The sequence below is a fragment of the Crinia signifera genome, chromosome 8 (assembly GCF_055691185.1).
Source record: "Crinia signifera chromosome 8, ASM5569118v1, whole genome shotgun sequence".
Taxonomy (NCBI): Eukaryota; Metazoa; Chordata; class Amphibia; order Anura; family Myobatrachidae; genus Crinia; species Crinia signifera.
Window position 1 is genome coordinate 11,561,388 of NC_139224.1, and position 21,055 is coordinate 11,582,442.

At 48.5% G+C, this 21,055-nt stretch overlaps 1 protein-coding gene across 1 annotated transcript in view; it reads right to left on the reverse strand.

Moving 5' to 3' along the window:
• The window catches only part of LOC146026917 (contactin-4-like), a 133,440-nt gene that overhangs the window by 9,374 nt on the left and 103,011 nt on the right, over positions 1-21,055 (reverse strand). Inside the window, exons 6-13 of the mRNA XM_083157963.1 lie at positions 11,102-11,245; positions 10,359-10,534; positions 8,115-8,235; positions 7,666-7,824; positions 5,692-5,841; positions 2,284-2,354; positions 574-808; positions 214-329 (exon numbers count right to left, since the gene is read on the reverse strand). Coding sequence (XP_083014089.1) covers positions 214-329; positions 574-808; positions 2,284-2,354; positions 5,692-5,841; positions 7,666-7,824; positions 8,115-8,235; positions 10,359-10,534; positions 11,102-11,245 — 1,172 coding nt within the window. The remainder of the gene's footprint in view (positions 1-213; positions 330-573; positions 809-2,283; positions 2,355-5,691; positions 5,842-7,665; positions 7,825-8,114; positions 8,236-10,358; positions 10,535-11,101; positions 11,246-21,055) is intronic.

A 21,055-nucleotide genomic window follows, 5' to 3' on the forward strand; every position in this document is an offset into this window, starting at 1 on the left:
GAGAAGGATATTTCCATGCTGGAGTTGCTATTTAATAACAAAAGGGAATTGGTAGAGGGTCTGAATATATTCACAAGGTACCATGTAGTAAATACAGTTCCAAATCACAATGCAGGAAATGATTGGAACGGTTCCCGATACCTCAAACATGACCAGCCGGAAATCATCAGCTCATAACTCAGAAAAGCACTCACACTCTCAATGGCGGCTTACCTCATAACCTTGTATCCTGCCTTTGCTGAGACTGCTAGGCACGGCTATCCAGGATACTTCAATGTCCCACGCAGTCAGGCTCCGAGCAAAGACGCCAGCTGGGGCCCGGCCTGGCTCTGCAGTACACAAATGACCATCCTGCATCAGTATACACAGCACAAAGAATGTATGTGCACCCATCACTTAGACCATGGGTCTTCAAACTGTGGCCCTCCAGATGTTGTGAAACTACAAATCCCAGCATGCCTTGCCACAGTTTTAACACTCCCTTATAGCAAAACTGTGGCAAGGCATGCTGGGATTTGTAGTTTCTGGAGGGCCACAGTTTGAAGACCCATGACTTAGACCCTGGACCGTTACCTTCCTCCGCCGTATAGACCACGGTCAGGGGGCTGAAGGGCCCCTCTCCTCTGTTGTTGAACACTCCCACCTTCACTTCATATGGAGAAAAAGAGGGAAGGCTCTCATTCCTGTACGTGTACCGCGAAGAGTCCGCAGATGCCACCACTGTTTGCATCCAACTGATTGTTCCGAAGGGCCGGAACGCCACCACATAGCCGAACCCGCCGCCGTTCTGGAATTCCTCCGGTACTGGCTGCAAGGATGGAGTCAGAGTGATGCAGACAAATACACAAGGCACACACAAAGGATACAGCGTGAACACAAGTTCTAGGGCTGCACACAGATACACAACGTGGCAGTTTTATGGTAGAACACTTCCTCAGATAAACTATACTTTATGGTCAGGTAACCCAGTGGTTCTCAACTTCGGTCCCCAGGACCCCACACAGTGCACGTTTTCCAGGTCTCCTCACAGAATCACACGTGAAGTAATTAGCTCCACCTGTGGATCTTTTACAATGTGTCAGTGAGTAATGAGTGCACCTGTGTAGCTGCCGGGTGACCTGGAAAACGTGAACTGTTGGGGGGTTCTGAGGACCGAGGTTGAGAACCACTGAGGTAGGCAACCCTGCCTTATTCTGGTTCACTCGCAAAGGCAAATTCCTTCTCAAATGGACAAAACCATGTGCACTGCAGGTGGGGCAGATGTAACATATGCAGAGAGAGTTAGATTTGGGTGAGTTATTTTGTTTCTGTGCAGGGTAAATACTGACTGCTTTATTTTTACACTGCAATATAGATCTCACTTTGAAGTAAAACCCCGCCCAAATCTAACTCTCTCTGCACAAGTTACATCTACCCCACCTGCAGTGCACATGGTTTTGTTCATTTGAAAAGGAATTTGCCTTTGTGAGTGAGCCAGAAAAAGGACCAATGTTTTTAGTAATCCAGGAATCAAACAAGTGCAACACAAATGCTGTTTCCTCCTCAGCAGGTCATTTATTTTCTGCAAATATCAATTCAAGAATACAATTTTTTTTTTTTTTTTATTTAAATAATTCAAGAAAACTACAACCTGCCTGATACAAGTAAGTAGTAAAGTACTAGTCTAATGCAATATAAAATGAAGCTGTATGGAAGGGATGCAGCTAGAATCCCGGCGGTCGGAATCCTGGCGCTCAAAATCCCGATGCCAGAATCCCGACAATTTCTCCCTCCGTGGGTATCCACGACACCCATAGAGGGAGAATTAATTAGTGTGTCGAGCATAGCGAGGCACCGGACCCGCTGCGTGGCGAGCACAGCGAGCCCGCAAGGGGGGGCGATCCACGTCCCCCCCTTGTCAGGATTTCGGCGGTCGGGATTCCGGCATCGGGATTTCGTACCAATCCCGGAAGGAGGCATAGTATAATGTATAGTCATTTAGCTAAAGGTAACTAATTAGCTAGCTACATAAACGGACGGATAATTCTCATGAGAGTTGTTGCGCAGCCGCAGTACAAGTAGGTACAGTAAGTCTAGGGCCAGAGATGACGGGTAATACTGTATAAAATAACAGTATTATTCATTAAAGAATCCAAAAAAATCAAGCACTCGAACAAAGTGGTGTCCTGAAGAAAATGATACAGAGTTTTCCTCTAGTCGGTTTTTGTCACAACCACATGGATGAACATTTAGTCAACATTTTCATTATTAAAAACATCCTATTTTTGTTCGGGCAAATCTCACCTCCCATGTGATGACAAGTTCACTCTTACTGCCGCCTCCACCACTGACGTTAGCTGGCGTCACCTCAGGAACTGCCGGAGAGCAAAGAATGAGAGCGGGCAGAGAGGCCGCACAGAGCATAACACTATGAGAAGATATATCTTATTGAGGGGTAGATGTATGAAGCAGTGATAAAGGAGGAGAAGTGATAAAGTGCCTGGTACTTTATCACTGGCCAATCAGCTCCTGACAAGGCTGGGTTTAAAAAGGGACAGTTAGGAGCTGATTGGCCGGTGACAGGCACTTTATCACTTCTCCCTTATCACTGCTTTATACATCTACCCCACAGTTACAGAGGAGGGGCCGCAGCACAATTCAAAATTTGAATAGGGTACACTCACCAACAGCTAACAACTGCGATGGAGTATCAGCCAGCGAAGCGGTACAGTAGATATAAATACAGTATATATATATATATATATATATATATATATATATATATATATATATATATATGGAGCTTGAAGTCATCATGCCCCGCTCCCAGCACAGTAAATGCCATGAATTGCGGCTCCTCGGGAAGGGGGAAGGGCTAAAACAATACAATTTGCATCATTTTGCCCCCTCTCCCTGAAGAGCCGCAAATACTGGTATCTTACTGGTGGAGGAGGGGGCCAGCTGAATGCAGGAGGCTTGCCCACACATTAGGGGTTGGGAGGGGGGACAAAATTTTGGGAGCCTCCAGGCCATTCCGGGAGGGTATCCGACCCTGATATATATTTTTTAATGTATACACATACTTGCCTACTTTTGAAAACTAGTTTCAGGGAGATTATAGTTGGTAGTAGAATTTGGCGTGTCATGCTCCACCCAAAGGGCGTTTCTAGTTCCATATATGGAGAGATTGTGAAAAGAGATTGTGAACGTGGCACCTAGAAGCGTGGGTGTGTGCTGCTACATCTGAGAGGAATCTTTTATAATGACTTATATCCAAATGTAGATGAGCCCCAAAGCCGTTAGTAAGAGATACTATACTTGGTAACGTGCTGGGAAATGGTGCTGATGAGTTTAAAGAAACTCAGGGAGCCCGAGGTGTGCTCCCACCACCACCAGTGCTGTGCCTGAACACGTGCAAAGGGGGCAGCCGTACGAACGTGTGGACCCTCTCCCAAAGGAGAAAGGCCCCATGGTTCCCCTAACCCCCCTCAACCATAAGGTCGAGGAAGGGAAAAAAAGGGATCGGTGGGTCCTCTTCGCCGAAGCTCAGAGAGACCCACGTTTCCTCCACCCCCGGAAGGGTTTTGGACGGTGGGTCCTCCGCACCCGAAGGTTTGGAGAGACCCGCATAGGCTTCCCTCCGCCTTGCGGCTCTGGGTTGCCCTCAAGGGGACCGGGACTCTTCCCAAAAGGTGAAGAGTCCCAGTCATGTTTGGGGAACGGAAGGCCCGTTAGGGATAGCCGCACTACCTAAATCAAAAAAACGTGACAAACTAACGAAAAACGTGAAGTGCTCAAAAGTGCAAATCAAAGAAAGAAATAAAAAGAGGCCCTAGCCAGAAGGCCGGGGTGGGGGTGTAAAAAATTGTCCTACCCCATCCAAAAGGACGAGGTAAGGACGTGTAGCCTAACCTAGAGGGAAGTGCGCGGTGCAGGTGCCATTCAGTGCATGGTGCTGGACATCACCAGTGCAAATCAGGCACCCCCGAGTTACCCCGGGGGCACAGTGCAGCCTCGGGCTCCAGGCAGCCGACCAGTCAGCGTCTGACCAAGTGTTTCTCCGTCTCACCAGCAGGTACTTTCCAGCCCCTGGCATGGGAATGGGTACTCCACTGGGCTTTTCGAAAGACTCCCTTAGGGGCTGCACCCCCCTCGGAAGAGCAATCTACTCAGTCCCAGTGTTTCTCCGCTCCCAGGGTTAAGATACTAGGCTGAGCTTTTCGCTGTGCCCAGGCTGGTGGCTTAGCCAACCTGGACCAATCTACTCGGTCTCAGCTTTTCTCCGCTCCCTGGGAATGGATACTAGACTGAGCCTTTCGCTGACTCATCCTTCGGGGGCTACGAACCCCGTCAAGAGAGTCAAACTACTAGGCCCAGTGTTTCTCCCCCCCCTCTTACCAGTGGGTTTACAGAAACAACACCTCCTACCACTGGCAGAGGTGAAGGTACTCAGCTAGCCCTTTCACTGCTCCCGGGAAAAAACAGAGGGGTCCCACACCCTCCGCCCATCAGAGCAGCTACTCAGACCAGCCTTTCTCTATTCTCTGCCAGGAGGCCAGTCCATACCCAACTGATAAGAACAGATACTACACTTGATCTTAGCCAAAAGGGAAATGGTGCTGATGATTAAATGTAAATGTATCTGTCTCTCATTCCTTTTTCCCCAAAATTGTAACAGTGTAATGTGGGTTAGGTGACATGAGGGAGATTGCTAGACTGATGAGGGAGAGAGGGAGATTGCTGCTATGTCAGGGAGTCTCCTGCAGAATGCAGGAGGGGAGGTAACTATAATGTAACAGTGTAATGTGGGCTAGGTGACATGAGGGAGATTGCTAGACTAATGAGGGAGAGAGGGAGATTGCTGCTATGTAATGGAGTCTCATGCAGAATGCAGGAGGGGAGGTAACTATGATGTGACAGTGTAATGTGGGCTAGGTGACTTGTGGGAGATTGCTAGACTAATGAGGGAGATTGCTGTTATGTCAGGGAGTCTCCTGCAGAATGCAGGAGGGGAGGTAACTATGTGTATAACACTCCGATAATATTTGCACAAAATACAGCCGAGAATGCATCTGGGCGACACGCAGGGGTCTTCCTGGAGCATTGCAGGGCCGCAATGTGCACTACAGGAGAAAGAGGTTTGTAATGCATGACAGGGATCTGGTGGCCATTCCTGGTACTGCAGCTGTTATTCCCTTGACTAGGGGCTTATGTACTGTATATTGATTGTTTTTTGCAGTCCCCTGTAGCTGCTGAGTTTTACAATATGTAGGCACATGGGCTATTTAAAAAGGGAGTCCCTCTGCCTCTGATCACAAAAGTAGACCCCCCAGATAACTATGGGGACACCTAACGCAATCACTAGATGACAGTGGCTATTGCGTCATAGGTGGCATCATTGCACAGGTTTACAGAGCGGTATAACCCAAGGGTGATGTGGTGAAGATGTTCACAACTCCCAAAACCAGTATCAGCCTAATTGCTGCATCGTAACTTCCCCAGTAGAAACTACAAGTCCCAGCATGCTTTGCCAGCCTATTGCGTTATAAATCACAGTACATGCTCCTTAAACAACATGTGTCGTTTCCATTTTTGCACCCCCCTCTCTGATTTATCATCGTAGACGGAGGGCAGAACATAATCAGGGTGTTGGGGTGTCTGATGCATCAACAGAAATGGAGCAGGGTTTTTGGGACTGACGAGGCTACTCACGTGCTTCCTCCGTCCGCCTCTTGTCGGAGGGTGGGCTCGGCTCTCCGATACCAATCTGGTTGATGGCGATGACGCGGAACTCGTACTCAACCCACGGACTCAGACCAACCACGGTGGCTGTGAAAGATCTTCCGTCCACAACCTCAGGCACTAGCGAAGAAAAATACATACGTATTACAGGGGAGCCGTTTACTGTCCTCTATCCTGACAGCTGCGTCAGCCTGTAGATATACGGCCCTCATAGCGATCTGGTATCAGCTTTGGGTGATGTGGCTCCGAGCCCTATGGCTGCACACACAGATAGGCCGTGTACCTTTAGCACGGCCTCATTGGTGTAAGAGTACTCCATAGATTAATGGAGTAGGATGCATCTTACAAATTGGGTAATTCTGCATTTTGCACATATATTGTGTGGCAGGGACAGCATACTTCCACATGGTGTGAAGGTGAACAATCCTGTCCAGGATTTAAAGCAGCAGGGCTAATGAAATCCAGTCCGGGTTTTCCTAAGATGTATTGAGAATCACTGCTAATTAACAACACCTGTTACTTCCTGTCATATGTTTGTCCAGAGCAGATGATCGGGGTTACCAATGCCTTTTAGTGGCTGGGCAATAGGCTGGGGAATGTGGGGATTATGTTAATATTCTCTGGGGTGTACCCTTATTGTGAAGCCTGTGTGTTGCCTGCTGGATAACCTGCCATGCTGTAACTGAAGAATTGCCAAGTTGTTACCTTGTATGCTGCCTACCTGCTATAAATAATGAATCAGACTCTATTTATATCCAGTCTACGTGATTCCTTGTCACATTTGGTTCAACTGCGACACCTTAATGACCTTTGTTTCCTCTTGTACACCTGTCAACCTTCATGGGTTTTTTCACTGTTTTTTGACCGGAATGTCGACACAGTCGACATAGACACAGTTGGAAGTCAACCGCAGCCCTGCGATGCTTCAGGCACGGTGCCTAGCTGCACATCGGCACATGTTGGCTCAAAAAACTGTGAAAAAACCCATGTCAACCTCGCGACCTGTCAACCTAACCCATATCGACCTAACGCATTTGTCGACCTAAAACAATGTTGACCTTGTTCCATGTCGACCAAGACACCTGTCGACCTAGAACCCTGTCGACCTTGTTGCCTGTTGACCCAACGGTGTCGACCTAAGTCGGGTTGACAATACGACCGTATCCTTATTCTATATACAAACGTTTTCTCAATAGGTTGACATCACTGAGAATGCAGCCTATCCAGTCACTAGGAACTTGTGATATCACTCAGAGTGCAGTATATCCAGTCATTAGGAACCAGTGACATCACTGAGAGTGCAGCCTATCCAGTCACTAGGAACCAGTGACATCACTGAGAGTGCAGGCTATCCAGTCACCAGGAACCAGTGACCTCACTGAGAGTGCAGGCTATCCAGTCACTAGGAACCAGTGACATCATGATAGTGCAGCCTATCCAGTCACTAGGAACCAGTGACATCACTAATAGTGCAGCCTATCCAGTCACTTGGAACCAGTGACATCACTGAGATTGCAGGCTATCCAGTCACTAGGAACCAGTGACATCACTGAGAGTGTGGCCTATCCAGTCACCAGGAATCAGTGAAATCACTTAGAGTGCAGGCTATCCAGTCACCAGGAACCAGTGACCTCACTGAGAGTGCAGGCTATCCAGTCACCAGGAACCAGTGACATCACTGATAGTGCAGCCTATCCAGTCACTAGGAACCAGTGACATCACTAATAGTGCAGCCTATCTAGTCACTAGGAACCAGTGACATTACTGAGATTGCAGGCTTTCCAGTCACTAGGAACCAGTGACATCACTGAGAGTGTGGCCTATCCAGTCACTAGGAACCAGTGACATCACTGAGATTGCAGGCTATCCAGTCACCAGGAACCAGTGACATCATTCAGCAGCAATAGACTCACAGAAAAAATGAAATGAAGGACATCTCCTCACCTGTGCTGACGGCCTGCCACCCCACTGAGAATGGGGTTCGAGCCTGAACGACGTACATTGTGATGGGGCTGTGATTGTCTACTCCTGGCATCCATGATAACTGTGCAGTGGTGTCTGTAATCTCCTCCACAGTGAGAGCATCTGGTGGCCCAGGAGGTCCTAGAGAGTTAAACATCAGAATAAGAGCTGTAACCAGATTCAGAACTATAGCAGGTGCAGTCACTAGGGGGCCGGAGCTAAGGGAGGCCAGGTCACCACCATTCCTCAAGACCCTCCTCGCAGTACTTGCTGGTGTCTTCTCCCCTGGCCCTTGCCAACCTTTGGCCCCAGGGCTGGTTAAGCATTGTTCCTCTCTTGGCTGCAATGACTATTATGGCCCCTTCCTTATGGACCCTAGACTACAGCATGCATCCCATTATCGTCCCTCCTTACTTTTCCATCAACCTTACCTCTGACAATGAGATCCGCTCCCGCAGACAGTTTGTCTACACTTGTGTGGACCAGACAGATATATTTCCCAGCATGCTTCAGTTGGATGCTTCTTATCATCAAGTCGCCAGCAGAGTCTTGCTGATAATAAACATATATAAAAGTATGTATACAGGAATGTCAGCACAGGGCAGAGACAACACACACATACACATTGTAATGTTGTCAGCAAGCTCTACAACAATGTAACACCTAGGCAGGGGTGGCCGGACTTTTACCGGTGATCTACAAAAAATCTGCAAAAAAGATTCCCCTCCCACATAATGACACACAATATGAGCCAAAATTTACATTATGCCACACAATATGAGCCAAAATTCACATCATGCCACACAACGTAATCCAAAATTCACATTATGCCACACAATATGAGCCAAAATTCACATAATGCCACACAATATGAGCCAAAATTCACATAATGCCACACAATATGAGCCAAAATTCACATAATGCCACACAATATGAGCCAAAATTCACATAATGTCACACAATATGAGCCAAAATTTACATTATGCCACACAATATGAGCCAAAATTCACATTATGCCACACAATATGAGCCAAAAGTCACATTATGCCACGCAATGAGCCAAAATTCACATTATGCCACACAACGTAAGCCAAAATTCACATAATGCCACACAATATGAGCCAAAATTCACATCATACCACACAACGTAATCCAAAATTCACATTATGCCACACAATATAAGCCAAAATTCAGATCATGCCACACAATATGAGCCAAAATTCACATAATACCACATAATATGGGTCAAAATTCACACCATGCCACACAATATGAGTCGAAATTCACATTATGCCACACAAAGTGAGTCAAACTTCACATTATGCCACACAATATGTGTCAAAATTCAGGGACAGAGAGTGACAGCAGAGACAGGGAGAGTGACAGCAGGGACAGGGAGAGTGACAGCAGGGACAGGGAGAGTGACAGCAGGGACCGCGAGAGTGACAGCAGGGACAGGAAGAGTGACAGTACCACATAACAGCATCTAAAAAATATTATATATAAAGCTCCATCACAGCCAGCAACTAGGATGAACTCACACTTGTGAAGAGTCCCCTCCCCCCTATTTTTAATATTTACCAGTAGGAGGGGGTCTCTTTACAAGTTTAAGTTCATGGTAATTATACATATATTTTTTAATTGGGAGGGGGGCGGCGGCACAAAACGCCATCCCATTTGACTGGGATGAACTAACAGAGAACTACTTCCCCCTCCCCCTTCATGAAAACCATATAAAAAAACCAGGGGCGCAACAAAAGCCAAATGTCTTATATTTAATTGGCTGTCCAGAGTGATGCTTGATTGCCGCTGCCGCTGGGTCTGCCCGCTGCCGCTCAAGCTTCCCGCCAGCCTGCGTTGAGCGTACAGATGCTCGTTGGATCAAACAAGGTCCTCAGTTCTCCTCACTTGCAGTGCGCGGTTGCACAATGACATCACCTGTGCAACCGCGCACTGCATTACTGGGACCCGCTGAAGTCGGTAAACAGGGCTCTGCTTTAGAAAATGATTGCAATCTACCGGCAGATGGTCAGCGGTCAACCGGTAGATCGCAATCGACGTAATGGCCATCCCTACCCTACAGTAGGACTTTCTTTATTGGAGGGAGGAGCTCACTGATCATTCCTTAAGAAAACAAAATAATGAGTGTACCAATGTATCCATATACATTGCGAGATGCCAGGTGTGACTAAGCTGGCAGTTACCGTTCAACTCCGCTGACATCATTTTTTTTTCAAATCACTACCAAGATAACACACACAAGCAGACCTTGCTGATAAAAATGATATGCAGCATGCCTATATTCTGTGCGTGACCCCAGCTGTCACTGAATATTAAAAGCCTATGCTACAGTGTTCTTCTGGAAAACACTGTAACGTTCCATTTCGTATGCAAATATCTGCATGTCTCACCTTCTAGACTGTTCCGGTTAATTCCCATAAGAACACTTTATGAATAATTTATTAATTACTAATTATGGGTAGCCATTATCTCAAGAACTAGGGCCAATTCTGAAAAAAAAACTTTTTTCATTTCGGAATTCAGAACCCCCAATATACCCCAAATTCATTCAAATATACTTTGCAACTAATTTTTTATTGTGCTGTGTTATGGATAAAAGAGAGGAAAGACGCCCGATTCCCTTCCTTCGCTCATTCCTCCGAGTCCATACTTACTCCTCCGACACGTTCGAAATGCTCTCCATCTCTTTGGAAGTCGATAAGTTGTCCGTTGAAGACCCAAGAGAAAGAGATGTCGAGTGAGTGGTCATGGGAGACTTGACAAGGTAAGACGATGCTCTCGCCCACTGTGACATCCATACTGGAAGGGGGCACCAAGACCTTGGTGGGATCTACGTACAGAGAGAAACAATCAAACATACAATGGTGGCACGGACTCAATGGATCCATGTTACAGGTGGTGGCACTCACTGCTTTCTAATGGTCATCAAGTGTGGAATATCCCCACGTAGAGAAGATGCCCATAGCTTCTAGCTATCATTTTATAGGCTATGCTTCATAAATGCAACTTTAAAGGTGATCAATTGCTATGGGAAACGTCTCTACTGGGCCTCTTCTCCGATTCTTGATACATCACCCCCTTAGATATTTCCCAGTTTATTATTCTGGTCAGCCGATCTGACGTCTTATTGATGAAATAATGATAGGTCATTGGTACAACCTCATCTAGAGTACTGTGTTCAGTTCTGGAGGCCATATCTCCAGTAGGATATAAATACATTAGAGACTGTACAAAGAAGGGCAACTAAAATGGTGCATGGCCTACATCACAAAACGTACCAGGAAAGACTAAAAGATCTTAACATGTATAGTTAACATTTCCCCCACACCAGGAACAGGAAAACCTTTCCATTTCTGCTGATGGACTTTCCAACAAGAAGAGAGGTCTTCCCACTTACCCTTCACCACTAGTGTCCCCGTGCTGCTGGCGGTCCCGAAATGATTGGCGGCCGTACAAGTGTAGCTCCCGGCATCAGCTTTGGTGAGGTTAGAGATCTTCAAGCTTCCATCATCCAAGACAGTGATCCTGTAAGAGAGGCCGACATGTTAAAATGTAGACAACTCCCCCTAACTTTTCTATTGTCGGCATTATGTATATATGAGGGGTATTCCATCCCGGTCATGACTGTGGATCCGTCCCGACAGCCGTGATCCTTTTGTTTTTCCTCGACCGCAAATTGCCAGGCAGGATTCAATGTTCTGCCTGGCAATCTGTGAAAAAGGGGGCGTGTCCACGTAAACAGCTGTGGATTGGTGAGATTCGGCCTTGATCGCCACAATTCACGCCATTATCAACAAAACGGGCCCAACAGCTTTTAAAGTCGGGCCTGTTCTGTCGGTCTGCCTCTTCAATGGCGTTGGGCAAGACAGCATTGAATAGGCGCCTGCCGCTATTTCCCCCGTCGGAAACAGCAGTGGGGATTGAGATGTAGACGTTATCTGTCAACATTTTAACCATGTTGGTTGAAATAATGAATCTCTACAGTTATTGCTGATGTGGGGACTGCATATTGACACCCCCACCCAGTGTGCATGAGCGAGTGTTCCCAACTCAGTTCCTGTCCTCATACATCCAGCCTCAGGACACCATGCAGCGTGATATACCTCATACATCCAGCCTCAGTACACCGTGCAGTGTGATATACCTCATACATCCAGCCTCAGTACACCGTGCAGCGTGATATACCTCATACATACAGCCTCCATACACCATGCAGCGTGATAGACCTCATACATCCAGCCTCAGGACACCATGCAGTGTGATATACCTCATACATACAGCGTCCGGACACCATGCAGTGTGATATACCTCATACATCCAGCCTCAGTACACTGTGCAGCGTGATATACCTCATACATCCAGCCTCAGTACACCATGCAGTGTGATATACCTCATACATCCAGCCTCAGTACACCATGCAGCGCGAGATGCCTCATACATCCAGCCTCAGTACACCATGCAGCGTGATATACCTCATACATCCAGCCTCAGTACACCACGCAGCGTGATATACCTCATACATCCAGCCTCCGTACACCATGCAGCGTGATATACCTCATACATCCAGCCTCAGTACACCATGCAGTGTGATATACCTCATACATCCAGCCTCAGGACACCATGCAGCGTGATATACTGCATACACATACCTCCCAACTTCTGTCCGTATCCGCGCGAGCGGCCGAAAAGGGGGCGGGGGCATATGCAAATGAGGGCGCGGCTTATGCTAATTAGCCGCGACCTCATTTTCATACGGGAATAGACGCTGTGCGCATGCGCACAGCGTCTATTCTACTAGATTGGGGGTCTCCCAACTGTCACCCCCCCGCAGCGGGACAATGCCTGCCGCGGGTGGGACAGCGGGACAGGACCCGAAAATCGGGACTGTCCCTCTAAAATCGTGACAGTTGGGAGGTATGCATACATCCAGCCTCAGTACACCATGCAGTGTGATATACCGCATACATCCAGCCTCCGTACACCATGCAGCGTGATATACCTCATACATCCAGCCTCAGTATACCGTGCAGCGTGATATACCTCATACATCCAGCCTCAGTGCACCATGTAGCATGATATACCGCATACATCCAGCCTCCGTACACCATGCAGCGTGCTATACCTCATACATCCAGCCTCAGTACACCATGCAGCGTGATATACTGCATACATCCAGCCTCCGTGCACCATGCAGCGTGATATACCTCATACATCCATCCTCAGTACACCGTGCAGCGTGATATACCTCATACATCCAGCCTCAGTACACCATGCAGCGTTATATACCTCATACATCCAGCCTCAGTACACCGTGCAGCGTGATCTACCTCATACATCCAGCCTCAGTACACCATGCAGTGTGATATACTGCATACATCCAGCCTCCGTACACCATGCAGCCTGATATACCTCATACATATAGCCTCCGTACACCATGCAGTGTAATATACCTCATACATCCAGCCTCCGTAAACCATGCAGCGTGATATACCTCATACATCCTGCCTCCGTACACCATGCAGCGTGATATACCTCATACATCCTGCCTCAGTGCACAGCGTGAGATACCTCATACATCCAGCCTCCGTACACCATGCAGCGTGAGATACCTCATACATCCAGCCTCAGTACACCATGCAGCGTGATATACCTCATACATCCAGCCTCCGTAAACCATGCAGCGTGATATACCTCATACATCCTGCCTCCGTACACCATGCAGCGTGATATACCTCATACATCCTGCCTCAGTGCACAGCGTGAGATACCTCATACATCCAGCCTCCGTACACCATGCAGCGTGAGATACCTCATACATCCAGCCTCAGTACACCATGCAGCGTGATATACCTCATACATCCAGCCTCAGTACACCATGCAGTGTAATATACCTCATACATCCAGCCTCAGTACACCATGCAGCGTGATATACCTCATACATCCAGCCTCAGTACACCACGCAGTGTAATATACCTCATACATCCAGCCTCAGTACACCATGCAGCGTGATATACCTCATACATCCAGCCTCGGTACACCATGCAGCATGATATACCTCATACATCCAGCCTCGGTACACCATGCAGTGTGATATACCTCATACATCCAGCCTCAGTACACCATGCAGTGTGATATACCTCATACATCCAGCCTCAGTACACCATGCAGCGTGATATACCGCATACATCCAGCCTCCGTACACCGTGCAGCGTGATATACCGCATACATCCAGCCTCCGTACACCATGCAGCGTGATGTACCTCATACATCCTGCCTCAGTACACCATGCAGCGTGATATACCGCATACATCCTGCCTCAGTACACCATGCAGCGTGATATACCTCATACATCCAGCCTCAGTACACCATACAGCGTGATATACCTCATACATCCAGCCTCCGTACACCATGCAGCGTGATATACCCCATACACCCTGCCTCAGTACACCATGCAGCGTGAGATACCTCATACATCCAGCCTCAGTACACCATGCAGCGTGAGATACCTCATACATCCAGCCTCAGTACACCATGCAGCGTGATATACCTCATACATCCAGCCTCAGTACACCATGCAGCGTGATATACCTCATACATCCTGCCTCAGTACACCATGCAGCGTGATATACCTCATACATCCTGCCTCAGTACATCATGCAGTGTGATATACCTCATACATCTAGCCTCAGTATGCCACGTGAGAGGCCTCCTACATCTAGCCTCAGTATGCCATGTGAGATGCCTCCTACATCTAACCTCAGTATGCCTCGTGAGAGGCCTCCTACATCTAGCCTCAGTATGCCACGTGAGAGGCCTCCTACATCTAACCTCAGTATGCCACGTGAGAGGCCTCCTACATCTAACCTCAGTATGCCACGTGAGATGCCTCATACATCTAACCTCAGTATGCCACGTGAGATACCTCACACATCTGACCCCAGTATGCCACAGGAGATACTTCATACATCTCTGACCCCAGTATGCCACGTGAGATGCCTCCTACATCTGACCCCAGTATGTCACGTGAGATGCCTCCTACATCTGACCCCTGTATGCCACATGAGATGCCTCCTATATCTGACCCCAGTATGCCACGTGAGATGCCTCCTATATCTGACCTCATTATGCCACGTGAGATGCCTCCTACATCTGACCCCAGTATGCCACGTGAGATACCTCACACATCTGACTCCAGTATGCCACAGGACATACTTCATACATCTGACCCCAGTATGCCACGTGAGATGCCTCCTGCATCTGACCCCAGTATGCCACGTGAGATGCCTCCTATATATGACCCCAGTATGCCACGTGAGATGCCTCCTACATCTGACCCTAGTATGCCACGTGAGATACCTCCTATATCTGACCTCAGTATGCCACGTGAGATGCCTCCTACATCTGACCCCAGTATGCCACATGAGATACCTCATACATCTGACCCCAGTATGCCACGTGAGATACCTCATACATCTAACCTCAGTATGCCACAGGAGATACCTCCTACATCTGACCCCAGTATGCCACGTGAGATACCTCATACATCTGACCCCAGTATGCCATGTGAGATACCTCATACATCTAACCTCAGTATGCAACAGCAGATACCTCATACATCTGACCCCAGTATGCCACGTGAGATGCCTCCTACATCTGACCTCAGTATGCCACGTGAGAGGCCTCCTACATTTGACCCCAGTATGCCACGTGAGAGGCCTCCTACATCTGACCCCAGTATGCCATGTGAGATGCCTCCTATATCTAGCCTCAGTATGCCACAGGGGATACCTCATACATCTGACCCCCAGTATGCCACGTGAGAGGCCTCCTACATCTGACCCCAGTATGCCACGTGAGAGGCCTCCTACATCTGACCCCAGTATGCCATGTGAGATGCCTCCTATATCTAGCCTCAGTATGCCACAGGGGATACCTCATACATCTGACCCCCAGTATGCCACGTGAGATGCCTCCTACATCTGACCCCAGTATGCCACGTGAGATGCCTCCTACATCTGACCCCCCGTATGCCACGTGAGATGCCTCCTACATCTGACCCCAGTATGCCACGTGAGATGCCTCATACATCTAACCTCAGTATGCCACAGGAGATACTTCATACATCTGACCCCAGTACGTGAGATGCCTCCTACATCTGACCCCAGTATGCCACGTGAGATACCTCCTACATCTAACCTCAGTATGCCACGTGACATGCCTCCTACATCTGGCCCCGGTATGCCACGTGAGATGCCTCCTACATCTGACCCCGGTATGCCATGTGAGATGCCTCCTACATCTGACCCCAGTATGCCACGTGAGATGCCTCCTACATCTGACCCCAGTATGCCACGTGAGATACCTCATACATCTAACCTCAGTATGCCACGTGAGATGCCTCCTACATCTAACCCCAGTATGCCACGTGAGATGCCTCCTATATCTGACCTCAGTATGCCACGTGAGATGCCTCCTACATCTGACCCCAGTATGCCACGTGAGATACCTCACACATCTGACTTCAGTATGCCACAGGACATACTTCATACATCTGACCCCACTATGCCACGTGAGATGCCTCCTGCATCTGACCCCAGTATGCCACGTGAGATGCCTCCTACATCTGACCCCAGTATGCCACGTGAGATGCCTCCTACATCTGACCCTAGTATGCCACGTGAGATGCCTCCTATATCTGACCTCAGTATGCCACGTGAGATGCCTCCTACATCTGACCCCAGTATGCCACGTGAGATGCCTCCTACATCTGACCCCAGTATGCCACGTGAGATGCCTCCTACATCTGACCCCAGTATGCCACGTGAGATACCTCATACATCTGACCCCAGTATGCCACATGAGATACCTCATACATCTGACCCCAGTATGCCACGTGAGATACCTCATACATCTAACCTCAGTATGCCACAGGAGATACCTCCTACATCTGACCCCAGTATGCCACGTGAGATACCTCATACATCTGACCCCAGTATGCCACGTGAGATACCTCATACATCTAACCTCAGTATGCAACAGCAGATACCTCATACATCTGACCCCAGTATGCCACATGAGATGCCTCCTACATCTGACCCCAGTATGCCACGTGAGAGGCCTCCTACATCTGACCCCAGTATGCCATGTGAGATGCCTCCTATATCTAGCCTCAGTATGCCACAGGAGATACCTCATACATCTGACCCCCAGTATGCCACGTGAGATGCCTCATACATCTGACCCCAGTATGCCACGTGAGATGCCTCCTACATCTGACCCCCGTATGCCACGTGAGATGCCTCCTACATCTGACCCCAGTATGCCACGTGAGATGCCTCTTACATCTAACCTCAGTATGCCACAGGAGATACTTCATACATCTGACCCCAGTATGCCACATGAGATGCCTCCTACATCTGACCCCAGTATGCCACGTGAGATGCCTCCTACATCTGACCCCAGTATGCCACGTGAGATACCTCCTACATCTAACCTCAGTATGCCACGTGACATGCCTCCTACATCTGGCCCCGGTATGCCACGTGAGATGCCTCCTACATCTGACCCCGGTATGCCATGTGAGATGCCTCCTACATCTGCCCCAGTATGCCACGTGATATGCCTCCTACATCTGACCCCAGTATGCCACGTGAGATACCTCATACATCTAACCTCAGTATGCCACGTGAGATGCCTCCTACATCTGACCCCAGTATGCCACGCGAGATGCCTCCTACATCTGACCCCAGTATGCCACGTGAGATGCCTCCTACATCTGACCCCAGTATGCCACGTGAGATGCCTCATAGATCTCAGTATGCCACGTGACATGCCTCCTACATCTGGCCCCAGTATGCCACGTGAGATGCCTCCTACATCTGACTACAGTATGCCACGTGAGATGCCTCCTATATCTGACCCCAGTATGCCACGTGAGATGCCTCCTACATCTGACTACAGTATGCCACGTGAGATGCCTCCTACATCTGACTACAGTATGCCACGTGAGATGCCTCCTACATCTGACCCCAGTATGCCACGTGAGATGCCTCCTACATCTGACCCCAGTACACCATGCAGCGTGTTTATGCTGTATTTCCCCTATGAGACTGTCCCCTGCGGACCACATAGGGGAAATCACCAGAGCAGGCCGGTGCCCATACATCATGCCAGTGTATACTCAGGCCGGTTATATACACCTGCTTGTTACTTTGCATAAGGCGACTCGTGGAACGACAAATGAATGTTTGGAAGCAAATCCAGGAAACAAATTTAGAATTCAGATCTTGGAAAGCCTCTAATGTGCCCGAAATAGCGGCGTGCTGAACGGCAAACATTAGCGGCCATTCACGGCGGGCCAAGGCACGACACTGAATCCTTCCAGATCCTTCGTGTCGCCGCTGCACATCGCCTGCTAATAAGTGCCATTAACTCTCCGCATAAACCGTGTCATTATTTTCTGGCTAATATTGTTAAATCCTGTGTCAGCCGCTGCTAATACCCGTCAGGCTCGGATGGCTCCAATCCACCCGTATCACACATCTTCCGCATACACAATTTATGTTATTTTTGTCTCATGTCTCGCTGCTGTGAATTCTTATAATCCCAGTGACATTGTGCAGCCACACAGCTGCATACCATGTGAGGGCTATTCGTATGGCTGCTCATTGGCCGTCACTGGCCTAGAGGGCATTCCCAGCATGATATGGGCTAGTGAGGGCTTAAAGTGGTCAAGCAGAGGTGGGAGAACTCATTTCTCTATGCCACCCATTTACCCTCTCCTCCCCTACCCCAATTAGGCAGAGAGAGGGCCAGTGGTAGGGTTTTTGGCATCCTCCTGTATACTAGAATGCTTTTCTGTGAGAATTACTGTTCAGGGCCAATGTGGAGGTTAATATGTTCCACCTCAGCATTAGAGGTGGTGGAACTCAGTTAAACCCCGTTCCCCCTCACTTTAACCCCTGGGGCTAGTACTGACAATGAAGCCTACTGTAAGACACACTGTGCCACACTTATTAGGGGATATTTGTTCAGCACGTTCAGGGCCAGAGAATCGGCTATTTTCACTGAATGGCCTTGCACGCGTGCGACACAATCTATACTCATGGGCAGTAATTTAATAATTGTCCACCTTGCGATATCACAGGGCTGTGATCAGGTCTGAATGACCCCCATAGTCAGGACACAGGGAGAAGCTGCTCTTGGATTCCTCTTCTTGCTTTTAAGAGCGAATTAACTGGGAAAGGGCCAGATGTATCAAGATTCAAAAAGTGATAAAATGGAGAGTGATAAACAGCCAGCCAATCAGCTCCTACCTGTTATTTTTCAAACCCAGTCTGTGACATGGCAGGTAGGAGCTGATTGGCTGGCTGTTTATCACTCTCCATTTTATCACTTTTTAAGCTTGATACATCTGGCCCATAGTCTCCTTATGTTCAGTGACATCACTCAGCGGCTTCCTCTGATATATTATCTGGTCTCCCTGTATGTTCCTGCATTGGTCTTGCTGCAGCGCACACATTGGACTACGTTCTACGCCATCTGCTAGATAAAATTACAGCAGGGCCTAGCATGCGATTTGTTATCCTCATAGAGCCAATAGAAACTCTCCTTATTTACAGATATATACAAATGTAGAATGCATTCATCTTGCCCTGAAGTACAGATGTGCCGTGCCCACATGTAAAAGTAGAAGTGCATCTTATGTGCATCAGTAATGCAATAAAAATACAGTACACAGGCCGCCCGGGACCCTGTCCTGGGTAAAGATCCAAAGGACCAGTGAGCCGCCCCATGCATTGCTTTCAGGACAGGATTAAGCCTCTGGGGGGCCCAGGGTCACTTTAGACAGGGGGGCCCCCTCCCACTTGTCATTACTGGCCACGGGAGATTATTACACTGTCAGAACACAGAGTAAAGGCAATATTAACTTGGTCAATGGGTAACTGCAGGGGGGGGGGGATTAATACAAACATATATATATATATATATAAAATACCACATGAAAAGCCTGTGTTTGTCCCTCTGTACCTTACTCTGTAGGAGCCCTGACAGGCTCAGCGCTGCCTCTAATTAAAAACCCTCCCATGACGAGGCAGCTGCAGATGCTGTCCTCCATGGGCCCGAGAAGCATATGATGAGCTCCACCAAGCAGAGCTCAGCCAAGCCTCACAGCCTCTGACCTCTTGTGCAAAGTGTCGTGGGACTTAGTCATCTCCCGGTAATGCACTGCCCACTTGTGCAGTCAGTGTACATTGGCTTCCGATGTTCAGCACCATTAATCATTGTCACATTGGCAGATAGGCGAAGCTGAAGCACTACCCCCCTCCTAAGCACAAAACCTTTAGCTAAGGGGGGCCCTAGATAGAAGGGGGCACACGGGTACTGACCTCCTGTCCCCCCCCCCCCCCCCCCCCTTCTTAAGCCAGCCCTGATTGCTTTGCAACTTCATACACACTCCCTTGAGGTGTGGAAGAGGTATGTCCCAGTTAAGATCTACATCTCAGTATGAGAATAAAGCTGCCCAGCATGTGTGGGCTACATGCAGAAGCAGCCCCTACATGAGCACCTGGGTAACACCATGCTGTGTCGCAGGGGGGCAGATGTAACATGTGCAGAGAGTTAGGTGTGGGAGAGGTGTGTCCCAGTTAAGATCTACATTGCAGCATGAGAATAAAGCTGACAGCATATGTGGGCTACATGCAGAAGCAGCCAGTAACTGAGCAACTGGGTAACACCATGCTGCACTGCAGGGGCAGATGTGACATGTGCAGAGAGTTAGATGTGGGAGGGGGCGTGTCCTAGCTCAGATCTACATTGCGTGAGAATAAAGCTGCCCAGCATGTGTGGGCTACATGCAGAAGCAGCCAGTAACTGAGCACCTGGGGAACGCCATGCTGTGTTGCAGATGGTGCAGATGATGCCCTTGGTCAGCAACAGTACTCAGAGAGGCTGTATCATTTTCACAATGCAGAACAGGCATTAAGATACACTACAGAGACTGTTGCACATGTCACTCCTTTGTGATCATCAGAGACACTGAAATAATCCCTAGTTCTAGCTACAACATATCTTCCAAAGTCGACATCACTGAGATCACATGTATTCTCCCATTCAGAACAACAACTGAACCTCTTGACCATGTCTGCATGTTTTTCTGCATGGAGTTGCTGGCACATAATTGTGTGAATGAACGTGAGGTGTTACGGGATGCGCTGGGCTGTTTGTGTGAAGCAGAGCTTTACTGAAATGTCTCTCGTGTCCTCAGGGGACTCCTCACACACAGCTTCTGACTGAAGCCAACGGACCTCTAAGTACTAAGTAAGTACTGCAAGAATGTGGTTCCATGGAC